The 26,599-nt window shown below is 40.6% G+C and overlaps 2 protein-coding genes across 4 annotated transcripts in view; one reads left to right on the plus strand and one right to left on the minus strand.

The window, feature by feature from the left end:
* CLDND1 (claudin domain containing 1) overlaps window positions 1-25,753 on the plus strand; it is a 42,589-nt gene extending 16,836 nt beyond the window's left edge. The window contains exons 1-5 of one of the 3 annotated variants that reach the window (XM_063126926.1): window positions 12,503-12,603; window positions 21,371-21,669; window positions 24,106-24,210; window positions 24,626-24,763; window positions 24,868-25,753. In XM_063126926.1, the coding sequence (XP_062982996.1) occupies window positions 21,384-21,669; window positions 24,106-24,210; window positions 24,626-24,763; window positions 24,868-25,085 (747 nt within the window). In that variant the 5' untranslated portion in view covers window positions 12,503-12,603; window positions 21,371-21,383 and the 3' untranslated portion in view covers window positions 25,086-25,753. Of the gene's footprint in view, window positions 1-12,502; window positions 12,604-21,370; window positions 21,670-24,105; window positions 24,211-24,625; window positions 24,764-24,867 lie in introns of those variants that run through there. The other 2 variants (XM_063126927.1, XM_063126928.1) reach the window with 2 other exon arrangements.
* On the minus strand, window positions 6,852-7,959 carry GPR15 (G protein-coupled receptor 15). The gene has a single exon (XM_063126925.1). The coding sequence runs from the start codon at window positions 7,957-7,959 to the stop codon at window positions 6,874-6,876; it is 1,086 nt and encodes a 361-aa protein (XP_062982995.1). The 3' UTR covers window positions 6,852-6,873.
* Window positions 25,754-26,599: the final 846 nt, after the last annotated feature.

A 26,599-nucleotide genomic window follows, 5' to 3' on the forward strand; every position in this document is an offset into this window, starting at 1 on the left:
TCCAGGTTGGGCTAGGATAGAATCCTGTGTGAAACCTCGGAGACACGCTGCTAATCAGTGTTGACAATACTGGACTAAATGGACCCGTGGCCTGACTCAGTATAAGGGAGCTTCCTATGTCCCTACAGGTCTGTCAGTGGATGCAAGCCATGACAACTAAATGGAACTTCATGGTGTACTTCAACATGGGGTGGCTTTTGCCTTCGTGCCTCCCATTGGGGTATCTGGCTGACCACAATTTGAAACACAGCGCTGGGCTAGATGGACTTTTGGTCTGAGCCAGGGGAACTGTTCTTGTGAACTGTGGGGAACAGGACTGGCCCAAGATATTGTGCAACTTGAAGCGATGGTGCCTCCCATTAGACATCTAGAAGCTGATCAGAATTGTAGCTGAATCTTTATTTTTACACAATGTCCTTCTAAGGGCAGTAGGTTAGCTTGGGAGCCACAGAGCAGGCAATGTAGCCCATATGGCTTTGTTCTCCAACATCTCATTGCCACTCCCCACCCACTCCAGTATTTGCCACCTGAGGGCAGCTGCCTCACTCTGCCTATTAGTAGGGTCGCCACTGGTGGGGAAGCATGAAAGCACACCACTATTTTCACATTGCTCCTATATTTTTAAAAGATGGTTGTGATAACAAACTGAAACTGGGTTAGCAACTTAGAGAAAAGGCACATTGGGAGTGGGCAATATGGAGCGAGTTTGTTACATGTGCTTTATGCAATGTTTTGTTCTAGTTTGACTGACTCATCCAAATAGATATGGTGATACTATTTATTTAATAGTACTAAGTGAAAGATATGTTGCCTTCACTGTTTTATAGTCTGGAGAAATGTGTAGCTGTGACTGCTCTTATATTAAAAATGCTAATTATAAGCAGATAAGTGGATCTGCAACAAAATGTTGCCATATGAAGTGCTTCTGTTCAGAATCTGAGACATTACACTCCATTCCATTCTCAGTCCTCATCGGGCTGCTTTTGGGGGAGCCGCAAGTAAGAAGTTTTTTCTAAATATTTTTTGTACTTCTGCAAACCTTGGAGTTCCCACAAGCCTTCTGATATCTCCCTCGGGTGTGGATGGTGCCATATTGACTACATAAAGACCGGCACTCAGAGAATTGAGATCACCATTAGTAAATATGATGTTCTAGATACTCAAGGCACACTTAATAATTTACAAATTGTAAAAGGCTTTGACTGGGTTTGATCACGGAGGGAAAATAACCTGGTGAGGCTGGCTGGCTGGGTAGTTTGTGCAAACCCAGGCTTTGTAGGGCTTTCGCTTTTCCTCCCTGTTTTTTTTTCCAGATAGTTAAATCTAGGGATGTGCTCCGCTTCTAATCGGACCGGAGAAGCAGTAGCGGAGCGGGGGGCTTCGCCTGCCCTTAAGGCGGAGGCGAAGAGGATTGGGGGGCCGGCGGAGCGTGGCGAAGAGGATCGAGGTGAAGGCGGATCCTTCGCCACGATCCGGAGCTCCGCCGGAAAGGTAAGTGGGGTTTACCGGGCCCTGCCGCTGTCGCTGTCGCCCATGCGGCGACAGCAGCAGGGCCCGGTAACGCCCCCCGCCCTCCTCTCCCTTACCTGCCTCCGTCCGCGGTCCGTCCGCGTCTCCAATTGAGCCCGTGGTTCCAGCAGGAAGTCTGGGCCGCACTTGCGGCCCAGACTTCCTGGTGGAACCACGGGCTCAATTGAAGATGGCGACGGACCACGGACGGAGGCAGGTAAGGCCCCCCTCCTCCTTACCGGGCTCTGCCGCCGTCGCTGCATGGGCGGCGATGGCGGCAGGGCCCGGTAACCCCCCCAATGGGGGGGGACCGGAGCTCCGATCCGGATCCGGAGCTCCGAGCGGAGCGGAGTGGGCACAGGCGGAGTGGGGGCGGGGCGGAGCGGGCCGATCCGAAAATGGCGGATCTTAAAGTGAAGCGGAGTGGGGGGTCCGTGCACACCCCTAGTTAAATCTATTATTATTATTTATTTATTTATTTATTTATTTATTTATATAGCACCATCAATGTACATGGTGCTGTACAGAGTAAAACAGTAAATAGCAAGACCCTGCCGCATAGGCTTACATTCTAATAAAATCATAATAAAACAATAAGGAGGGGAAGAGAATGCACCAAACAGGCACAAGGTAGGGTAAAACTAACAGTATAAAGTCAGAGCAAAATCGACACCATACAATAGCTGTGAATAACAAACAAAAGGAAAAAAATGCCTGTCTTGAGTGTGGCCGTAGCCATTTCTGAACTACTAAATCTTTAGTAAAAAAAAGGGGGGATATATCCCCACTGGGATTTTTCAAAGCTATCTGATTCAGATAGCTTTGAAAAACACTGCTTACATTTCCCCCACACACACACACACTCCCCACATGACTGTATAGATTATATAGATTGGCCAATCTGAGGTTGACACCTCATGGATGAAATGGACAGTAGCTATGAAAGCTTGTGCCAGAATAAATAGATTTGTTAGTCTTTAAGGTGCCACAAGACGCTTTGTGGTTTTGGATGGAACTGATTTTCTAGATCCCTTTACATTGGGGGTTAGGCCTGGTTTTGGTACTGAAACTGATTCAGTTGCCTTGTGGGATGACCTTTGCCAAGAGAAAGACAAGGAGAATGACCCTGTTGATTCTCATGGACCTCTCAGTAACGTGTACCACTAACTACAGTACACTTCTGGAGAGGCTATCTGACCTGGGTATTCAAAGCACTGTTCTTCATTGATTCTGCTTGTACCTGGATAGCCTCTTTTACCTGGATAGCCTTTTTATTCTATCAGCTACCTGTGAATTTTGTCATAAGGTGGCGCGCGCATGCGCGCACACACACACACACTAATTAAATAAAAATATGCCCTTGTCACGGTGGCTTTATTGTAACTGATGTGAAGTGAATACTCACATGTATTCTGTACTCAAGAATAAATATATAAATATATGGCATTGTGTATCTGTAATTCACACTTCTGGTGTAACAAAACAAAGTAGCATATCTCGCTTGTAGTGAGAGAAGCTGAATTCTTCCCCATCCTGGTGCCCAAACATCTTAATTTATTCAATTTATTCAATTTACCAATTACCTCAAACAATTTCTCTATGCATTTTACAATAACCCATAGCTTGTTGTTGAGTTATTTGAGGGTTGTTTCCCCCTCTAGCAAGCCATGCTGCCCGGGTTTGGATAACACAACCCATGCCCAGACTGGTAAATTAGGCAAATTGTGCCTGGCATGCCTCACAGCTTAAACAAGCCACTGTGGTCGTGAGAACAGGCCCAAAATGTAGAATGAAGCTGGGAGAAAGGTCTTCTTGACCCTAATGGACCAAAACAAAAATATAATTTCCTCTATTTCCAGTTTTCAGGATGTGACTTCCTTTGCTTATATAACCAAAATAGAGCCATTCACACGCATGAGGGACGTTTCAACAGGCTTGGGGAAACCCAACATTTCATCTCTACAAAAAATCTGATGGAAAGAAACTCTAAGGTGGAAAACAGCCCTATGGAGTATGCTCAATGGTCACAGAATGCTCTCTGACTATTCAGGGGAGCAGAAATGGAATGAAGTGGATGGAATCCTGAACAGTAGCAATCCACACTGATCTTTTTTTTTTGCAGGTTCATTTGTTATGTTTTTGTTCCTTCCCACATATATCAACAGCATCAAGTCATTTTGCCTAGCATAGTGCCAACCAGATGATTTAATTTAAAACCGCTGACCGGTTTCACTTGTGACCTCAAAAAAATATAAGCCCTTCAATTTCAGAGCTTGGTTTTGCTTTATCTCAACTTGTGGCCAAAAGAAGGGCGAGTGCCACGTGATCTGCCATCTCATATCATGCACACAAGTAGGCAACAATTTCCTGCAGGTGAACAATGTCAAAAAAAGTTCATTTGGTCTGAGAAAGATCTGAATATCAAACACAATTGAGTCTCCAGTCCTAAGCATATTTATTAGGACTGAGCCCCTCCTTCGGCAGGGGCTCACAGTCCTTCTCTGTGAGCCCTTGCCAAAGGAAGTGAGGCAGGTGGCTACTAGGAGGAGGGCTTTCTCTGCTGTGGCACCCCGGTTGTGGAACGAGCTCCCCAGAGAGGTTCGCTTGGCGCCTACATTGTTTTCTTTCCGTCACCAGCTGAACACCTTTTTATTTTCTCAGTATTTTAACACCTAATTTAACTTAAATTTAAACTTTGCTGTTTTAATCTCATATTTTAACCTATGTTAATTTTTGCTGTGTGGTTTTATTCGGGTTGTCCTTTTTATATTGTATTTTGTATTTGTTTTAAATTTGTTGGTTGTTTTTATGCTCTTCATGGTTTTAATTTTTGTGAACCGCCTAGAGAGCTTCGGCTATTGGGCGGTACAAAAATGTAATAAATAAATAAATAATATTTAGATATAAGTACCACTGAAGGCAATAGGAAGTAAACATGATTAGGAATCAGCTTTAAAAATATTATATATAAATTAAAACATCTCAACAGTTTGGATTTTGCAAATTGGGAATATGTTATGTTACAACATAATTCCAAAATAATGTGGGCATGGTATTAATCTAAGAAAGGAATTTTGTGAAATAATTTCTTCTAGCATGGGAACTTTGTATCAGAACATGCTGCTCTGCTTAAAGCAATCACAGTTTATCTGTGAATCTGAAATGCCTTTATGTTTATTGTGCAGTATTTAATATTTACAAGAGCCCAATAAATCGTGGGCAGAATCCAACAGTGCACTTATACCATTGCTGATTCTCTTGCACCCCCAGATTCTCTTGTACAAGCAGGATTCACCACTTGTGTAACACAGATTTAACGCTTCCCAGAGGAAACCCCAAAATGATAGGAAATGTTCATTTCTGGATCAAGACTCATTGGCATAGCTCATTTATGCGAGCATTTTCACTTGTTTCCAGTTACCCCCAGAAGTGCTAAAACTCCACTCTGCAAGCGGTGGGCACTGCTTGGGACAGGAATTGGCAAGGCGCGAGAGAATTGGCAGGGGCGTAAGCGCCCCATTAAATTCTGCCCCATTTGTGTTTATTCTCCATCAGGAGTTCTCAGGCTAAGTGTGTAAGACCAAAAGGTTGCATAAGAATTCAACAGGACAATTTTAATCTCAATGCTGAAGAATTGTTCTCACGGCTAAATTATTCCATGTGATAGGATATGCATAAACATCCACATTAAGAAAGGATAGAATAGGTGATGGCTCTCCCATTTTATCCTTACACCAACACTTTGTGGTACATTAGGCTAGAATGTAATGAGTGACACTTAATGAGTGAGAGCTGATTTGAACACAGATTACATACGTCCAAATGTCAACATTCTTGTCTACTATGCCACGCAAGCTAGGTTTGTTAAATTTGTATAAATAATATGTCAACTCCTGTACACATATTCAGCAAGTGGAAAACCCAGAAGTTCTTAAAGAAGATAAATAACGCCATTTGAAAGAGGTGTATGTGTTTATTAAAACAAAAAAGGATATTTTAATATTTGACTTAATTTTGCTTGTGATCATGATTCATCATATTTTTAGATATCTTGTGCATGGTGATGTTTTATTTTAAGAGAAGAAATAAAAGTAAATTCACAGAATTCAACATGATCACTGATTTTTTTAGTTCAAGCACTTCATACGCTACTATTAGTAGAAAGTTAAAAAAAAAAAAGTTGGTTAGAAAAACACACTACTTGTTTCTTTCACACTGCCCAAAAGATTACCCAAAAGGGATTTTCCAAGCTAGTTTACTGATTTCTAAAGCATGTTCATCTTTCATTAAGTTTGAAAAGTCAAAACAGCCGTTGAAGAGGCAAATGGTCAGTTTGTGAAGGATAAACTATGGGAAAGAGTGTGGTTCTTGTTCTGACTGTAAATGTTATATCTATTTTGTTAATTAAAAGAAATCCAACACATAATTTGTAGTGGTAAATTGATTTTATTCTAGAATTTAGACGATAGCTATCTTCATTCTGAGTAATGCGTGAGACCAAGATAAATATCTAGCTCTTACTAATCTCTCAACAACATATACAAGTTCAATAGATTATCCATGTCTATGGGTCATTAGTTATTTTTTTCTTTCATGATGTATCTTTTTTTTTTGTTTTTCTTAAAAAGCATCAATTGAACTTCTAGTAATTTTCTACTATCCTTACACAACGAGAATGAGATTTATAGACAGGAAAACATGTATTTGTTTCTTTTTAAAAATGAGAAAAACATTCCATTGCAATAGGAATAACGACATGATTTAAAGTAAAATGGTATTTACACTTAACAGCAGGGAACAAAGCGTTGGAAACACAAATTAGAAAAATAATAATGAATGAATTTTGAAGGAATCTTGAGTTGCTCCACATTTTAACATTAAGAGAAAAAGAGGAGGAATTTAACAAAGAAAGTATGCATTCAAAAGGAATCTCTATATTTATAAGTTTTTATTCCAAGCCTGCCTCAGAATTAAAAGGTCTAGGTCTAAGTCAGCTCAGTCACTTTGTAGCTTGAAAGATTTTATATGGAACACCAAGATATCACTTAAGGTCTTCCAGTATTTTGTCTCTTATTACTTTTTACTACTGCTTTGTATAATTATGTAATAACCTACAGGAATCTGTGTAGTTGTTATAATTACATAGTATATTCCAATTAAACCTTGTAATAACCTACAGAATTAAAGGTAAGTAACATGCCATTTACATGCAATTCAAAGTACTATAATATTAGGGTCAATTTACTTGTGGTTTCCTACTTATCCTTTCTTCTCATTTTCTCACATTTCAATCCCCTCCCCACCATTTTTACTCCCTTCTTTTGTTACGTGGAGGCATTGGATTCTTCAGAATTGCCAGTCTTTTCAGAATGACACTGACCTCCTCCTCTTCCTGGAAGCATCTTCTCCATGGACAAATGCAGTCAAGGAGTAGCTAAGGCGAGTGTCCGAGGTGTCAGAACTGGTTCCAAGGTTGTTGGCCTTCATGCATGGAAGAATACATTGCACCATAGCCCTACGGATGTAGTCATCAAAGAAGTAATAGATGAAAGGGTTTGCGCAGCTGTTGGCAAATGCAAATGGGCCACCCAGTTCCATGCCTAGATAGGCAACTTTGAAGGGAAGACAGAAAGGTGGCTTCAATTCCTGGATGCCAGACATCAGAAACAAAAACTTAAAAACATTGAAAGGAGCCCACGAGAAAACAAAAGCAATAACTACAATGAAGACGATTTTGATGGATTTCCTCAGCTTTTTGTCGTGTTTCCCAGATTTCTGATAATGCAGACAGAGTTTCTTGGTGATTGAGCAATAAAATGTTAAGATACTGAAGAGAGGAACAAAGAAGGCTAAAATGAGCATCAGCAGTGACCCAATCTGGTGAGTCGTTGTGGTTTCCTTGTCCGTGCAATATGTGTTGTCATTGTATCTCCTCAGCTCTCTGGACAGAAGGGTGGGTAACCCTAGCAAGCAGGATAGAATCCAGACGCAGATGCAAAGCGTGATGGAGTATTGCTTTGTTCTGATCCTCCTGGCCACTGATGGGTGCATGATGGCCAGGTACCGATCACTACTCATGCAAGTAAGAAGGAAGATACTGCAGTACATGTTGACTGAGATGATGTAAGAACTGCCCTTGCAGAGAAAATAGCCAGATCTCCAAAGCCCGGAGTATATCTCCTTATCCACCCAAAAGGGCAATGTGATAAGGAAAATAAAATCAGAAACTGCCAAGTTGACGATGAAGATATCAATTAGCCTTTGAACACGCCGCTTGAAGATTAGAGCTCCAATCAAAAGGGCATTGCCAGCAATCCCCATCACGAATACAGTGGTATATAGTACAGGCAAAAAAATGTTCTTGTAAGGCAGCTCCATAGCTGAGCAATTGTCTTCAGGGCCATCTGTGCCAGGATAGTAATATTCATCAGTGGGAGTTGTACTCTCCATCTCAGAAATGTTTTATCGATCAGTCTGTGAAGGAGTTTTCTTCACTGTTACGTATTGGTGCCACAGGCAATAGTTCTTTCTTTCTTTCTTTCTTTCTTTCTTTCTTTTCTTCCAGATAAGAAAAATCTTTCAGAAACCCTAATATTGTGACCATATATCAATCTCTGACTAGGCATTTAAATGTCTAGCACAGAATGGGAGGACCTGTTTTGCTTTGACCAATCAGCTGCTTAGTCAAACTGATTTTTATCTTCACGGTGCATTTGACCATAAAATATGGGCTTCCTTGAACTTTGGGAAGTAAATGTAAGATATTAGATGAGGTTTTGAGGTTGCGAGTGGAGAAGGAAGCTAAGAATAAAGACACAGACACCACAACTTGCGTTAAACTAGGCCCCCCTTTTTTTTAATAACATGAAAGTTTGTGCCTCCCTGGATCTGCATGTGAAAGTGCGGGAATCGTTGGGTTCTTCCTCAGGTGACTTGCCTGGCTTAATGGGCGAGCACTCTCCAAAGCCAGGAATCAGGTAAAAATCTGCCCCGTTTCTTATATAACACTCTGTAAGTGTGGTGAGACCACCTCATGTCACCCTCACCCTAAGCCTCACAGCTTGGAGTAGGTGAGGCAGGAGGGCCTCCAAAGGCATACCATATCCTGACACGTGAGCCTCACAGTTTCCTAGGAGCAGGTCCTCCAGGTAAGCCAATCACCAAAAGGTGCCATACTGCTCACCATCTCTGTTCTAATATATTGCCAATTCCCTCACAACCTGCCACCACAGGGTGCCAAGCCTCTGCTTAGGCAGTCCTTTATAGCCTCTGCCCCACCCTTATCTGCAAGGCCCACGTGCCTATGCACATGAAGTGCCTCATTTTGCTCCTTCTATCTACCAACAGCCGCTTCCTGCTCAAGCCCTTCCAGCTGGGTGGGCATCAGGTTTATAGATGGTTAGTAGAAGTAAGGAAGTGGTGAATTCAGTTCTTCGGGGGGCTGTTGTTATTTGAATAACGGTTAATTTGGCCAATTTATTTTTCTAAACTAGGGAGACTTTCACTGCTACAAATTTTACCATTTGGCATTTCACTGTTACTGTTCTTAAAATCAATGTCCAACACAATATTTATTTATTTATTAAATTTATATACCGCCCCATAGCCGAAGTTCTCTGGGCAGTTTACAAAAGTCAGATGTCTTCTCTCAGTTCTTATAGAAGCAACATCTTAACTTCAGTCTGACAATTAATGTTAAGTTTTATTCTCTAATTCTCTTAAACAGCATCCATAGAGGTAGCTATGTTAGTCTTATTATGGAGTAAACTTTCATAGACTACACACCTCTGCAGTCCATGAAACCTTGTGCAATAATACATTTGATAGGCTTTAATGTGCCACAAGTCTCTGTGTTGTTAAAACAGCATCTTACTCTTATATCATCTTTGAAGTATTTGGTTTATGCAAATTTAGAGCACTTCCAGATTTTTATTGTGCAATCACCCTCCCTCAGAATTACAAAATTCACACAGACTTTTACAGGGGGTCCAGATAATATCTTCTATTTGTAATCCTGCCGTGTTTTCCCACTGTTTCTTTCATCTTTTTTTCTTACTACAAAAAAATCTGTTAAGAAGAGAAAGATGAAATAACTACATAATGCCTTTTGATTGATATTGCTAGGAGCTGGCCATCTGGACACACCCTTTGCTATTAAACTATTCCCACTCCCGTCTTTTCCATAATTCCACAGTACTTAACTTAAGCCTTCCTAGATGGTATGCAGTACAGATTTTTCTGGAGTTATGCTAAAACTGTCCAAATTCCCTCTAGTACTAGGGAAAAAAATATTTGGGGGCAAAGAAAGGAAAAATAGATTTCTCATGCAGCAATTTTGTCCTACAAATTAGATTTCTCAATGAGAAACTGCGGTATATTTCACATCAATGGTCCCATCCTAAACATATTTTCTTTGAAGAAACTCCTATTGATTTTGATAGGTTTAACTTTCAAGCATGCTTAGGATTGCAACCTTGTTTTAAATTCCGTTATAATTTGTATGTGAAAAGTGCCTTTTCACAGAGGTCCAAAATAAGGGGCAGGTATTAAATTCCATAGTTTAACTATGCACTGTGTGAAGAAGTACTTCCTTTTATCCTGAATTTCCCGCCAATCAGCTTTATGGACCAGTTATACTAGTACTATACTTGATAACAGTTTGTGGTGGGCTCCATCCGATGAGCGTTTTATTGCACACTCGTTACTGGGCACTCACGTTTTTTTGCAGGTCCTTCCCATGACATTGTCTGCCTCCCGCATGCCTTCCGCCCCTTCTTGCCTTCCTTGTGCAACAAGAAACCTTTTCACAAAGTCCGATATACCATATTTCTTCGATTCTAAGATGCCATCGATTGTAAGATGCACACTAATTTCAGTACCACCAACAGAAAAAAAGCTTTGATTCTAAGAAATAATAAATGCACCCGCGATTCTAAGACGCACCCCATTTTTAGAGATGTTTATATGGGGAAAAAGTGTGTCTTAGAATCGAAGAAATACAGTAATTTAAATACGGAAGTTGCTGCTCTTTCCTGCTGTGTGTAGGAGAAGCAGCGCGATTAGAACAGCCAACTGAATGGGCCTCATGCTCGTTGTTTACTTCTTTTGAAAGAGGAAGTAACTGAGCAACAAAAACACCAGCAGAGAAGCGACGGTAGGGAGCATCAAATGAGAGTGCCAGTGCCTGTGCTTATGTGGTAATAGTGGCACCACCCATGCACAAAAAGGAGGAATCCACAGATTAGGGAAACCCCGCCAAACAATCCAGTAAGGACTGAATATGTGCAGTGGGCATGTAATGTTTATTGATTGTTAGGAGGAAAATTACAGAAAACTGCGTATGACGGGAATGGAATAGAGTGGCTGGAAAACTGAACACAAGCACACCACACTGCAACAATTTTTTTTGGAGGTACACCAAAAATGGTGCTTTAATGAATCTCTTAGAAAACTGTACATGTAAATACGATGATACCAAGGGAAAGCTTATCACACTGTCATTGTCACTCTGGTCATACCTGGTTCGCATGTAACAGTTGCTGGGTTGCATGCCATTACCATTTGAATATGCAGCCTCCAATTGGATATTATTTCATGATGTGTGAACTTGGATACTATGGGTTAATCTTGGGTTAAACAATCCACAATTAACCTACATTTGGATGTTGAATATTCAAAATGGTGGCACACAGCAACCAGGCCCACTGATTCCTTCCTGACATGCAGGACGCATTAGGTTACTCCAGTAATGGACGAGTTCATTCAATCTCCAGAATGTTACATGAAGCCAAACCTTTATAGGCTGGTATAAAAATGGTAGTTCTGCACTTTTGTCGCTTCTTGGTTCTCCAAGTTTTAAAGAATTAAGCAATTCCTAGTAAAACAGCAATGTGCAGTGCAATCCTAGAAATGTCTACTCAGAAGTGTGTATATAGGATTGCAGCTTCAGTTTCTTATAGGATTTTCCACCTCTAGAAATAGGCATATCCACGTGAGTAATTAAATTCTAATGTGTGTGATGAAACTGTCCAGCATGTCAGGTAACTTTTGACTTGCTTTTATTTATATATATATATATATATATATATATATATATATATATATATATATATAATATACCCACAAGGCTTTTTTAGCTGTATCAAAAATCCAGAGTCCACTTGGACCCAGGGGTGGGGGGCAAAAAACGTTAAAATGACAAACATCACAGGGATTCTACTATAATAGATATCAATAGTTACTTCTGCTTTTTTACTGGCAGGGCGCCTATGCCATAAATTTAACAGGTGAAGCTCCTTCCTCTTACCCTTGAGGTTAAAAGAATGGAGCTGCTTGCGCTGATTGAATTTCTGCTTGAGGCAGCGGAGAGGACAGGAGGGATCGCGCGTTAGCAATTCTTGATACTGAATTAAGAACTGAAAGCAGTTTGTACACTGAAAAATGCTATAATAAAATGGTAAATAATGATTACGGGTTAAACTCACAACTTATATACTGCTTCACGTTTATTTAGAGAAAACAAGTTTCGAAGGAAGCTGATGACAATGACACCCCCGTTTTTAATTTTATTTTTACAAGAGAAGGCTTAGCCCCTCCCCCTTTCCCCGAATCCTCGTGGTCCCGATCCGGGTCCCGCGCGCAATTACACAAGAGTAAGAAACGCTATCACACATAGCTATGTTTAGTTTGGCCCATTGCTGCTTTCCACAAGCCCCACTGTAGCTATATTAGGCGCCAGAGGACAACTATCCCGGTGCCCTTCATATTCTTGGACTATAACTCCCATCAGCCCTAGCCAACATATCCAGCGGCCGGTGATTATGGATGCTGGAGACCCAAAATCGGGAGGGCGGCGAAACTTCCACGCCCGCCATGCAAAAAGAACGCGCCTCGCCTGGACTCGGTCGGAGGACGCGCATGGAGCCACCTCCGCGTGCCGCTTTTGATAAGCGCGGAACTACATCTCCCAAGATGCTTGGCGGCCCGGGGGGCGGATGAGCGTCTCCGCGGAGGCAACTCCCCCCTCCCCAGGCCGAGCGATTTCTGAGGGAGAGCGGCGGAAACGGCGCCGTGGAGTCGGGAGGAGGATGGGAGGTGAGTAGGAGTAATGGGCCCCGGCTCGGGCTGCTCTCCTGGTGCGCCGTGAGGAGAAGTCGTGAATGGGAGGAGAAGGGTGGGATGGAGGAGAGGAGAGGACGGCGGCTGGGTCCTCTGCAGCAGAAGGGGCCGGTTAGAGGGGTGCCTGCAGGTGCCACAGCCCCGCGTCTGATATTTTAATAGGTCTCTCCATCTATGTATCGCAGCCCTCCCCAACCGCTCGAAGTGCAGCTCCTATCATCCCCAACCTGGCGCCCTCCAGCTGTGTTTGACTACAGTCCCCATCATCCCCACCCGGCACGGGCCAAGCTGGGGGAGGCTCCTATTTAGTTTCTAAAGAGCAATCAAACCGCCTCTTCACCAACACGCCCTGTCCCGCAGAGCTGACAGGTTCTATCCTGTAGTTCGATGTAGCCCATTTAAATATAATAATTAAAAAAATCCCTACCGCATCCCTAAAGTGGAGACTCTTTAGTATCTGGACAGCATCACTTTTAGCCTTTTTACACTGTGGTCTTGGCCATATTTACCCCTGCGCTGTCTTGCTGTATTCCGAGGGGTGGACTCCCAGGGAACTGTGTCTAGGATTGCAGTCTTGGAGTTATGTATAAAAGATGAGAATTAAGGTTGGGGTAGGCAGGGGGACACACAATAGGAAAGAGTGTATTATAATTGTATGCTCCTGACCTGGAATTAATCAATCCCACCCACCCCTTTCAAGGCTGGATGTGGGGTGGTTGAATCCCCCTTGCAAAGATAATTTCACTGCTAGTGGTTGATGAGATGATGAATGAAAACAACAAAATCAAATATGAATGGACTTTGTGTTTCTTCCCATTAACAATCCCTGCTGTCAGATGTTGGTTTCCATCAAAGGAAGTGTTGTTGCCACTATCAGGGTGAAAGGCTGTCTGTAACAATAGGAGCATCATAATAAGATTCCCCAGTAGACAGAACCAGTGGTCTGACCCTTTCTGAGCTACCAAATTAACAAGAGAAAAGTGCTAGGTTATAAATGTGCTATTTCTGTTTGTTTGTGTTCTGACAGGATCAGACATTCTAAACTGTTTTTCTGGTTTATTCTTTATATTTCTTTACTAGTAAGAATGGATTGACTAGATGTTTGAATTTAGCATCAGCTTGGCAAAGTATTCCTTGACACCTCACTTAAATGCCAAGTTATGGTCATTCCCTACCTCTCATAAATGTTAGACAGGTACGCTGTGCAACCTAATATGGTCTCATGGTGGAAAGTATTATTTAGCTATGCTTGTTCTAAATTAAAATTTAGAGATACCAGTAGAGTACCCTAAATTTTGGGTGTTGCCTACCCAATTTGTTTTTCTTAATCAAGATTGCTGTATAGATTGTGCTTAAGACAGACTTGATTGACTTGTGCTAGTTTACTCAATTTGTTTCTTTTTTCTTCCCACCCAAATTTAAAAGCAAAAGCAAAAAAACCACAAACCTTAACATCTGAACTGCCCTAGGGACACTATTGTGAAAGTAGTACTCGTTAAGTTATGATTTCTGGAGTAGGACTGTTAAGTACTCATCCTTGCGCAAAGAGACTGTTTCTACACTCCTAAGATTTTTTATTATTTTTTGGAGGTGGGTGGAATGCTGTAGGCAAACTGCTATAATCCAGATACCCTTTTTGACAGCATATTCACACAATTCCTGGGTTAATTTCTGCTCCAGGGCCTAAGCTTTGTACCCCTGCATTAGTTGTTACATTTTAATTTCACCCTTCCTCCAAAGGACTCAGATTCTCTCTTCTCCTTCCTCATTTTATCTTCACAACAATCCTATAATGGAGTAACAAAAGGTTTGACCTTCAATCTTTATAAGTAGATAGTAAGTCAAGAAGCTGGTACTTTGGACAGTATGGAAAACGGATTTAGAAATTCAAATTGAAGAAAAAGTTTGGAATGTTTTGTGGGACAGAGGTTTATTTAAATCAACATCAAGTAAAAATGTTGAATTAATGCTAAAACTGACCCATAGATGGTGTTTAACTCCCAGAAGACTATCCATGATGAGCCCAGGGTCATCCCCAATGTGTTGGAGGTGATGTTCCGGAGTAGGGATGTATATACACATGTGGTGGTCTTGCCCTAAGGCAAGTGTTTATTGGAAAAAAGTGTTCCAGGAGATCAGTTTGATAACTGGACAATGGCTTCACCCATCTTCTCATTTAGCTCTGTTAAATATATATAGGGGATCAGATAGCAAGCTCTTAAATAAGGAATTAATAAGCCACCTATTATTGGCAGCTAGATGGTTCAGCTAAACGTTGGAAGGGTTACATATTGATAATTGGTATCAAAGTGTTATAATTGATATCAGAGGCAGATAGCCCTCCTAGAAAAGTTGACGCAAAAATTGAGGAAAGTATGAGGACAACAAAGTAAAGTTAAATTTGAGGGGGGTATGGAAGAAATTCAGTAATTATGTGAACCAAGAAGAAGATGGGAGAACACCCCCATTGGCATATATTAGAAAACATAGGTGGATGGATAAAGAGATTTAGTTCTGGGGGGCCATAAATTAAATGGAATTGCATTAAATGGAATTTAAATGGAATTAAATTAAATCAATCAATGTTAAACATCCTATATCCAGGCTTGAATGAATAAATAAATGAATAAATAAGTATACATATATTTGTATTCACTCCGAATGTATTATTTGACCCTAACCAGAACTACAAACCAATTTTAAAAAATTTAAAAAACAAAAAATCCTATGAGGTAGATAGACTTGAAAGAGTGACTGGCCCAACTGAGTGGCTTTAACATTCTTGCATCCAGGTTTGATTTGAACTTGTATTGTTAAAACAAACTTAGAATATTTGAATTTCTTCAAAAATCAGTTTTATTATTTCAAAGAATATTTAGCCAGCCGGATTTTGATGCAGTACTTGTTTACTGTTGGTGTAAAGAAGGTGATTTGCATTCATCCTAGTGTTTTGATAGTATTCTGTTTTTCTCTGTGACATCAATCAACTTCACTGGAGGAGAACATATTGAGTAGGTTAGGTTTAAAAAGTATGAGTGCAACCCTATGAGTGTTGAGATAGAAAAAAGTTCTGCAACTTCTAGCATTCCCTAGATGGGACAGGGGGAACTTGCTGGGAATATGTTCTGTTCAGCTACAGACAGGGTCTAAACACAGCCAATTTGCAGAACCAGTTCACACAAGCTTGAGAATGAACTGATATGTATTCCAAGTCTTGGTACTCACTGATTTCTAATGTTTATCCATGTTCTCATATCTCCGTTTTTCATTATGCATGCACATTTTCTCTACTGCTGCAAAGACTTCTTGATATTGGTCAGTTACAGTAAACATAAGAAGAGCCATGCTGGATCATACTAAGGACCATCTAGTCCAGCTTTCTATTCACACAGTTGCCAACCAGTAGCCCACAGGAAACCTACAAACAGGACATGAGTGCAACAGCACCCTCCTACCCATGTTCCCCAGCAACTGGTGTACATAGGCATACTGCCTATGATATTGGAGGTAGCATGTAGACATCAGGACTAGTAGCCATTGATTGGCTTCTGCAGAAATTTGTCCAATCCCCTTTAAAGTCATCCACAGTGGTGGCCATCACTATATCTTGTGGTACTGAATTCCATAGTATAACTGTGCTGTGTGAAGAAGTACTTTTATCTCTCCTGAAGCTCTCACCAATCAGCTTCATAGGATGACCCCAGGTTCTAGTATTTTGAGAGAGGAAGGAACATGTCTCATCCACTTTCTTCACACCCATAATTTTGTACACCTCTATCATGTCTCCTCTTACCTCTTTTCTAAGTTCAACAATCCCATATGTTGTAACCTTTCGTTATAGGGGAGTTGTTCCAGCCCCTTGATGATTTTAGTTACCCTTTTTCCAACTCTACAATATCCTTCTTTTAGATGTGATGACCAGAACAGTACACAGTATTCCAAGTGTGGTCGCACCATAGATTTGTATATAGGCAGCATGATATTGGCAGTTCTATTTTCAATACCTGTTCTAATTACACCTAACATGGAATTTCCCTTTTTCATAGCAGCCATACTCTGGGTTGGCATTTTCATTGAGTTGTCCACTGCAACCCAAGATCTTTTTCTTGGTCAATCACTACTACCCTATTTCTTCGATTCTAAGATGCACTTTTTTCCCCATAAAAACTTCTCTAAAAATGGGGTGCATCTTAGAATCGCTGGTGTGTCTTAGGTTTTTTTTCTGTTGGTGGTACTGAAATTATTGTGCATCTTACAATCGATGGCGTCTTACAATCAAAGAAATACGGCAGTTCAGATACCATCAGCAGATATGTAAAATTGGGATTCCCCCCCCCCCCCCCAACATGCATCATTTTACATTTGCTTACATTGAACTGCATTTGCCATTTTGTTGTCCATTCTCCCAGTTTGGAGAGATCATTTTGGAGCTCTTTGCAGTTCTTTTTTATTTTAACCACCCTAAATAATTTAGTGCTCACTCCTATTTCCAGATCATTTATGAATAAGCTAAAAAGCATTTGCTGCACTGTGGGACCCCACTGTTTACATCCCTCCTTTGGGATAAATTACCATTTATTCTTACTCTCTGCTTTCTGTTACAGATACAGAAAAGGACTTCTCTTATTCCATACCTGCTAGGTATGATCAGGGGTCTTTGCTTAATGAGGCATTTTGGAAGTAAACAATGCCTACCAGATTACCGCATGTTTATTGACACTCCCAAAGAATTCTAAAAGACATGACTTACCTTTGTGGTAGCCATGTTGATTCTTTTTCAGCATGGCTTTTCCTTCTTTATGCCTACTAATTTTATCTTAATAATACTTTTAAACAATTTATCCAGAACAGTAATTAAGATAACTGGCCTGTAATTGCCTGGATGCCCCTGGACCTCCTTTTTAAAAATTGGCATTACACTGGCAATTCTCCAGTCCTCTGGTTCACAGGCTGATCTTAGTGTCATGTTAAATATTTTTGTTAGAAGGTCTGCAATTTCACATAGGAAGAACTCTAGGATGGATACCATCTAGGTGTGGTGATTTATAAATTTCAATTTATCAATAAGGTTGAGAACTACATCTTTTGTCACCATAACTTGCCTCGGTTCCTCAGACTCTCTACATGAAAACATCAGTTCAGGCAAAGCTATCTGTCCTACATCTTGTCCTTTTATGCCATTGTCATCGAATTGTCCACGTGCTTCCTGCTTCTGATATATTTAAAGCATTCTTGTTTCACTGCACATTCTATTTCATTGCATATCCAAACTCTGCCCTCGGTGCATGTTTCAGCTTACAGTCAGAGTTGTGTGAATTGGCTCTGATTTGGTCCCTGATTGTTGGGGACCACTTCCCCCCAACCCCAAGGCAATCAGCTGTAGAGTTGGAGTTTTCACATATTCCTCTAGCATAGGCTGGAGAACCTTTCTGCATCCAGGGGCCAGGTTCCCCACTCCAGGCAAATCTGGCAGGCTTGATGATGGCCCCTCCCATGGAGGTCATCTAGTCCCACTGCTACCTAGTTCCCTTTTTTCCATGCAGAGAGAGGTATGGAGCTCTGTGGGTGTTTTTTCTTTCTTTCTGCACAGTGAAAAGGACATGGCTAGCACTTGGAGGAGCATCTTCACTCCTTAGGATGGCATGCATTGCTCTAAAGGACTTGGCTAGTGCTTGAAGGAGTGGCAGCTGAGCTGTGTGCTGCTTTTGTGCACAGCTTATTGTCTTGATTGGGACAGTTTGCGGAGCGCAAAGGGATGCAAGCAGTGCTGAGTCCTTTTCTCCATACCTCTCTCTGCCTGAAGAAAAGTGGGCAGGAGATGGCCCTGGTAGAGGCCCATGGAATCTGGCATGTGGCTTGATTGCTGGGTGCAGGTAAGTCTATTTCTTCTCAAATAAAAATCGCATTTCCCATGGGTTTTGCATAGCATAATTGTTTAGGATCTTTCCTCAGTACTTTATTGGTACTTGCTGTTGTCATACACAACCTGTTGGATGTATGATGATAAATGTGATTGAAAATAAATTTCTTCACAGTTTCCTGATTCAGAGAGTCTTGACAGAGTCAAAGATCAGAGCCTTGGAACTTAGAAATGTAAATATCTCTCTAGCTAGAATGATGGTCAAAATTGTGCTTAAAGGTTGGACTCGTTATAGTTCAAAAGGATTTTGTCTACTCAGCTTTAATTATATATTTACATTTGTTTGGCATGAAATTAATCCTAGAACTAGAACTGCAGGATTTTGATTTTCCAGCATTGACATGGGGTCTTACTGACAACAATCTCCATCTAGAATAACTTTCTACTAAATAATATTTGTGGTTTTGAGAAGCTGGTGCATGGTGGTCTTGAAATTGTTTGATATTTTTTGGCCTAACCTTTTAATTTCTGTCTAAGTCACTGGGGGATATTGTCCTTTAACTTTCTGCTTTTTCAACTTGGCTTGCCTTTGGTACTAGTTCCATTCAATACAAATAGTGGCTTGTTTTCTTCCTACTAGTCTTTTACCCTTCATTTTTTGCCATCTTCTAAATATAATTAAACTGTTGTTGCAGCCTCAGTTTTTCTTATGGATGTGCTAACTTTGACTTCCCTTCTCTCCCCACACCCCATTCCGTATACCAACTTCTCCTCCTTCTATATTAATACGGTAAGCTCTGACTCCCTCCACCCTTTATCTGTGCTCATCTCTTCTTAGCCACCTGCTGCTTTGCAAATACTTCTTTCCTGAGCACTTCCTTTAATTGCCTTCATAAGCTCCAGGCCATGCTCCAGCTTTCACTTGGCTCTTCACTCTTACTTTCTTCTATAGAACACATTGCATGAAAACTAAGGTCATCCATAAAATCGTGCTGTTGAGTCAGCTTGACGTCCTATTGTTCCAAGGTTACGTGTGCGTTCTTTGCTAGTGGTAATGAGTTGAGAACAAGACTCAGCTAGCCTTAACTATGGGTAGTTGAAAAAAGCCAACTTCAAAAACTATGGTTTAAACTTGACTTATTTCAACACGCCATAGGCAAGGTTAATCACACTTTGTCCAGGTTTGGGCGACACAAGTTGTCGTTAATTTAAAACAGAAGTGAATGCTTATGTGTGCAAGCCTGAGGCCTGTTTTCATAATGCTAAATCGTTCTTCCAAAAGCTGGGTCCCTCCAGATGCTTTGGCCTACAACTTCCATCAGCCACAACCTACATGGCCAATGGTTTGGGATTATGGGTTGTAGTTTAAAACAATTATAGGGACCCAGCTTGGGGAAGACTTCACTAAGCCATGGCTTAGTGTTGCTTCAGAACAAGGCTTCTATAAAGAACTAAGAAAACTTTGTGACTCTGGAAATACTGACATTTGTATCTTTGAAAGCAAGTTTGGATAGTTGAGGATGAGGCTTGAAGAATGGGAGGTTTTAAGATTCTGTCTTTATAGAGCCCTTGTAGATTTTGTAGCATCCCACCTCTGTATGAGCTGATGTAGCATTATGGTTAAGAATGCTAGCTGGGAAGACACTGATTTGAATTTCACCAGTTGTGAACTCACCAGGTAGCCTTGGACAAGCACTTGTTTGCCTCAGCCCCTCATCTGCATTATGAGTATAATACTGCCCCATATCGCAGGGTTGGTGTAAGCGATAATGAGCATTCTAAAGTAGTACACAAATGCTATATTTTTATTATTTCGTTTTTTCCACTTTCATATTTCAATAAATTCCAATGTTTTAAAGTTTTATTTAAAATATTGTACCCCAATTCTTGATAATACAGTCCTCAGATTTTAAATGTTCAATTTAACAATAAAATAAAATGCAAAAAAACACACACCCAGCAGTAACCCTACAGATAAAAACAACAACCCAGCAAAATTAAATAGTAGGTGAAGATAGCAATTCCAAGCTACCTTCCACCAAAAGCTTATATAAACAAAACATATTTAGGGTGCAATCCTATGCATCTTTAGACAGAAAAAAGTCCTATACTGGCTGGGGCATGCTGGGAGTTGTAGGGTTTTATTTTCTATCTAAACTTGCATAGGATTGCTCACTCAACTCGGTAGCAAGAAGTGTAGGCATGAAGCAACAGATTTTGGGGATGGCATTCAGTAAAGGTGCTTTATTGCATAATATTTCGAAAGTATAATTTTTAGATTATTGATAAAATGTATGCATCAACCTACTTGCAACTTCCTGTGTCATGCAACAAGTGTATTAACCATTGGGTCTGCCAAGCTATTATCCCCAGAAAGCCCAAGCTCTCTGGGTGTTTAAAAAAAAATAATGGTTACTTCCTCTGGCTTGTTTTTTATACATGCATATTCCAAACCTCCTGAGCTCTGCCTTCTTCTCCTTCCATTAAATCCAAGATGTGCAGCATGATATTGTTGAAATAATACTTGGCACTCCAACTTCTTGAATGACATGATTTTAACAAGGCAGAATTGAGGTGTGGTAATTTATTCTTGTATGTTAAATTCTTTTCTTTTCTTTTCTTTTTTGCCCTGGCTGATGATCAATGTAAGTATATTTTGGTGAGTAGCATTTTACTGGAAGGAATATGCTCCTGTACTACTTGCATATTGAATTGCACACATATGCAAGCAAAGAATGAAAGGAACAGCTGATGTATGCATCTAAGAGAAGCTAGTTAGCTGAGGGGATAGCTGGAAGGGCATGCAGGCCATCCTAGTTCTCATTGAATTTCAGTGATTTATTATTCCAAACATATTTTGATTTCTTCTTCTATTGTTAATAGTAGTTGAGACACCATGATGGATAACCGTTTTGCCACTGCTCTGGTAATCGCCTGCGTGCTCAGCCTTATCTCCACCATCTACTTGGCTGCCTCAATCGGCACAGACTTCTGGTTTGAGTACCGTAACCCATCACTACCTGAAAATAACAGTGAAAGTAAGGCTACTTGGGATGAACTCTTTGGTGAAAATGCAGACGAAAACTCTTATACAGAAGCTCTCTTTCGATGGAATGGCACCATTGGCCTTTGGCGGAGGTGTATCACGATGTCTGAAAACTATTACTTCTATAACTCACCAGGTAAACCAAACTTATCGGGTAAATTCACTCCAAAGAGGTTCTCTAGTTTAAATGTGTCTTTTTCTGTACTTTGTTGTTGTTTATTCGTTCAGTCGTTTCCGACTCTTCGTGACTTCATGGACCAGCCCATGCCAGAGCTTTCTGTCGGCCGTTGCCACCCCTGGCTCCCCCAAGGTCAAGTCTGTCACCTCCAGAATGTCATCCATCCATCTTGCCCTTGGTCGGCCCCTCTTCCTTTTGCCTTCCACTTTCCCTAGCATCAGCCTCTTCTCCAGGGTATCCTGTCAGATCTCTTGTTTTTAAGTATTTTCAAGCAGCTGGGGAGAATAGATTGGAGGCTTTTTAATCTTGATGTCATTTCCTCCCTCAAAATCCCTTTCCCCGATTGCTGTTAGCCCCACTGTGGAGGAAATACTGTTTACAGTTTGGGGCTTCTAAGAACTTAGTTTTTTGTTGTTGTTGAAAGATGGGTGCTTGGGTCTCTTGCATTCAGATATGAATGCAAGAGACCACAACATTGGATCTTCCAACCTTTTTTTCGGAATGCAGGAAGGGCCGTCTCCTCTCATGTGAACATGCCTGCTTTTTAAGATCAGCTGTTGACTTTGCCACTGCCTTCAGAAGCACAGTTGGTGGCAGCACTTCAAATGTGGAACTTCCTGCCCCCAAAAGTCATCTTCCTCTTTAAATGCGTTCTGTCTGTTTCAACTGGCATTTGGCTCTGCTGTTGTTTAATTTTATTTATTGACATTTTGTGTGTGTGTGTGTGTGTGTGTGTGTTCACTACTTTTAGCTGGGTAATGTGTTTTAAAAATAGGTTGTTTTATATTTTGTAATCCTTTTTGAGCAATTCTATTTGTAGAGTGGAAAAGCATGGTTAAAATATCAATAAATAAATATCTGCTTTCTCCCTGAGATGAGAGGTTAGTTGAATGCAGAGCACTGATGAATGAATCAATTCGTTAAATGGCTCCCATGGTCATAAGAGAGCACAAAGAACAACCATGTTTCTAAATTGTTCTATTAATTCTCAGTTACAAGAGAAACAAACTGGTGTGAGATTGTACCTTCTAAGCATATGCCTCCATTATTTAAACTTGGACTTTTCTTAGGACCATTAAAACACATTATTTTATCTGTGTTAAAATGGCTCCTTGAGTTTTCAGAATGACTACACTAAAAGTTTGAGGCCACCACCAGCTGCCTAAGAATAGTGTAAGACCAGGTTTGCATGACATGGTGGTGCAGCATGTGAGGGGAGTGTACGGGCACTGTGTTGAATATGAAAACTCTGAATGAGATGATCGTGGTTTGCGTCGTGTTGTGTAAACCTGGAGAGCAACCCACACTTAACCTTGATTAGTAGTTAGGTTTAAGTATGTGTTGTTTAACCCTTGATTAATCCATGCTGGCTGGGTTTTCATGACATTCCACAATCAACCCAATCAGAGGTTGCATATTAAAAATGGTGGCTGCATGCACCCCACACACACCAGGGAAAATTATGGGTTAATTAACCAAGAATAAACCACCATGTCCTGTGAACAAGCCTTTAGAGATACTACCTTACTTAAGGCTGCAATTTTATACACCTGGGGTGGGTGATGTGTGGTCCTCCAGATGTTTTAGCCTATAAGTTTTTCACCCCAGTCTAAAGCAACATTCCCTAACCTGGTGCCCTCCAGATGCATTAGACTGCAACTCCCATTATTCCTAACCAGCATGGCCAATGGGCCATTTAGTCTACTGTAATGAGCTCTACATGGGCTTCCTTTGAAAACTTCGGAAACTTCAGCTGATCCAGACTATTGACTGGGACTGGTTACAGGGAGTACATGATTTCCTTGTTACAAGAGCTTTGCTGGTTACTAGTCTGTTTAAGAATAGAATTCGAGGTACTGGTTATTATTATAAACCCCTCTGTGTCTTGGGACCAGGCCACCTAAGAGACAGTCTTCTCCCATACGAGCCCACCCATTTTTAAGACCTTCTGGGGAGGTCCTTCTCTCAGTACCACTGCCATCAGAGGCACATTTGGTGGGGATGTGAGAGGGGGCCCTTCTTATTAGCTGCTCCCAGGATCTGGATCTTCTTGCCAAGGGAGGCAAGCTTGCCCCCCTCTGTTGTTGGCAGAAGATTTTATTCAGGTTGGCCTTTGGTATGTAAGGTGGTCTGTTGCTTAAGGGGTGTTTCATTGGTTTGTGCTGTTATTGCTTTTACTGTTGTGTTTTAAATTTATATATTTTTATATTATGTTTTAATATTTTGTTTTTATCTCGATTTTATTGATAGCCATTTTTTGTCAGAAAGGCGGGATATAAATCAATCAATAAATAAACAAACACCCCTTCTAATTAATCTGGTTGCTTTATAAAAAAAATGACAGTAAAGCAAATCAGACCCTAATAAAGGTTATTTCCTTTCTCATTCCACAAGGTGAGATGGTCACAAAGTGTGTCAGTTTCTCTCTCTCGGATCAATTCATGGAAAAATATAAGGATCCTGGGAATCATAACAGTGGCAGTGACATGAATCGGACCTGTAAGTTCCTTTTTATTTTATTTACTGGAAAAAAATGTATCTTGGGCTACAACTCTATAGTTACTTATCTGGGATCAAGCCCCTTTGAACTCAGAGGGAATTACTTCTGAGTAAATACATTTAGGATTATGCAATTAGAAAAGGAAACAAGGCATTTTACACCAGAATGTAAATGTTTTGCCTCAGCTTAAAGTGGGGTAAATGTCAGGTATGCTTATGTGGCAAAACTCATTAAGTTAACTTGTGTGTTCTGATTTTTATTTGTGCTTTTTATATTTTCATATAGCATAGTCTTGCATTTAGTGGTTAAACTCTACACCGATCAATGCTATTTTATTTAGTAGTAAATTTTTATAGTGCTCAACACAACCAAAAGCTACGTTATTTACATGCTCATGATTTGTATTTCCTTTAGATCTCTGGCGTTTGCAGTTCCTCCTGCCCTTTGTTAGCCTTGGACTCATGTGTTTTGGGGCTCTTATTGGGGTCTGTGCCTGTGCCTGTCGCAGCCTCTACCCTGCCATTGCCACAGGAGTTCTCCACTTCCTAGCGGGTAAGTCGTCTTAGCAAATGTCACCCAGTTGCTTTATGCTGAAACGTGAATATCTTATGTAAACCAGGAATTCTGACTGTCGTTGTATGCCACTTTTCCACCAGGTTTGTGCACGCTGGGTTCAGTTGGCTGCTATGTAGCTGGAATTGAGCTGCTCCACCAGAAGCTACCCCCTCCTCCTGTGCAAGGCCAGTTTGGCTGGTCCTTCTGTCTGGCCTGCGTCTCAGCACCTTTGCAGTTCATGGCTGCTGTACTTTTCATCTGGGCTGCACGTACCAACAGGAAGGAATTCACACTCTTGAAAGCTTACCGTGTGGCATAATGAGATTTTCATCTTCTCCCAAGTCACTGGTTTCCATATTAAGGCTTCTTTTTATCTCATTAACCTCCTTGATCTTCCTTTTTCTTAGCCATATTTACTTGTTTCACAGAATCCATGCTTCTTGCCATTTGAAGTGAAGCGGCCTCTGGGTTTTAAAGTTAAAAGACTTTAGAGGCTACATTATCAGGAAGAGCTTTTTCTTGCCAGAAATCTGCAGGATTTTAACAGGTTTCTTTATTTTTATTTTTTATTTTTTATATTTAATTATAATTTTGATGGCATGTCTTTGTTATATCTTAACCTGCAAAAGCAATTAACAGGTTAATGTAGGAGGAGAAAGGTCTCGATGAGACTAATTTTGGCAGTATATGTATAATGATCCATTAGGAGATAAGCCAATGTGATGTATCTATGATCCTTCCTTATGGATTGCAATATAGTTTTGTTCCCCTCCTCCTTACATCTGCCACTGTGTATCCCTTTTAATCTGATTGTTGTAAAATGGCTTGTAGCCATGGGCTTTCTAAATTTGTGAAATGAAGTCAAAATTGTTTTTTCTTCTCTCTCCTTGAAAATAGGAATTTCAGTTATAAGGTTTACTCTCTAATTTGACTAATGTATGTTGGTATATAACTCTAACTTTTAAAACCTTTTATTTATGCAATGCACTACATTTTTGTATAAGTATTAGTCACTGAGACGAAAAATTTTGTTGAAAAAAAAATAAACCTGAGCAAAGGCTCATGTATTTACTGGAGTTGTATGTGACCGATGAGAGGAGCAAAACCATTGGAATACACCAGTATCTAAGAGAACCTTGATATCCATAATTTGTAACAATTCTTCTCTCTGGTGTGTTTAAAAACATATCAAGTTGGGAGAGGTAAGGGCATGTGTAGGGAAAGAGGAAGAGTTCATTGGCCTCATTTCAAATTGTGATAGCAAGATCAGACCAATGAGAGACACGTTTTTAAAAACTGTCAATTTGTAAGACACAATGAAAATAAATAAGTAGATCTACTTGGGGAGACCATGTCCAGTCTTGCAGCTCCGATCTAGAGTATTCATTCTTATTCATAAGACATTACCTCTGCCATTATAGACCTTTATAGAATTTTTAAAACTACCCCTCTCCCCTTTTACAAAATGATGTGGGAGGGGAAGAGAGATATACCTGTGCCTGTAACATGAGTGATATCAGGGACACTATCCAATAGGCATCTTTGACCTTACCACAGGCACCTTCCAGATGGCAGTTGGCTTGGCAACAACAGCACTCTTCAGGGGTGAAGAATTTCATTGCAATCTGGAACACTGATATCTCTGCGGGAAATTGATATCTCTGCAGCAGAGCCCACAGAGAGTTTCCCTTTAAAGCAAACTGCTGAATCTTCCACAACAAATGAGTAATAACCTTGCATTTACTGTGCAAAGAAAAAAAAGAGGGGATAGATTGTTGGTGAAGGCTTGCAGATTCCTTTGGATTTATAGCAGTCAACACAGCAATGTTGTGC

This window comes from Elgaria multicarinata, chromosome 5, assembly GCF_023053635.1.
Source record: "Elgaria multicarinata webbii isolate HBS135686 ecotype San Diego chromosome 5, rElgMul1.1.pri, whole genome shotgun sequence".
Lineage (NCBI taxonomy): Eukaryota > Metazoa > Chordata > Lepidosauria > Squamata > Anguidae > Elgaria > Elgaria multicarinata.

What these genes read in the sequence shown, in the direction of transcription:
- GPR15 (XM_063126925.1), bottom strand. Translation starts at nt 7,959, where the DNA reads ATGGAGAGTACAACTCCCACTGATGAATATTACTATCCTGGCACAGAT.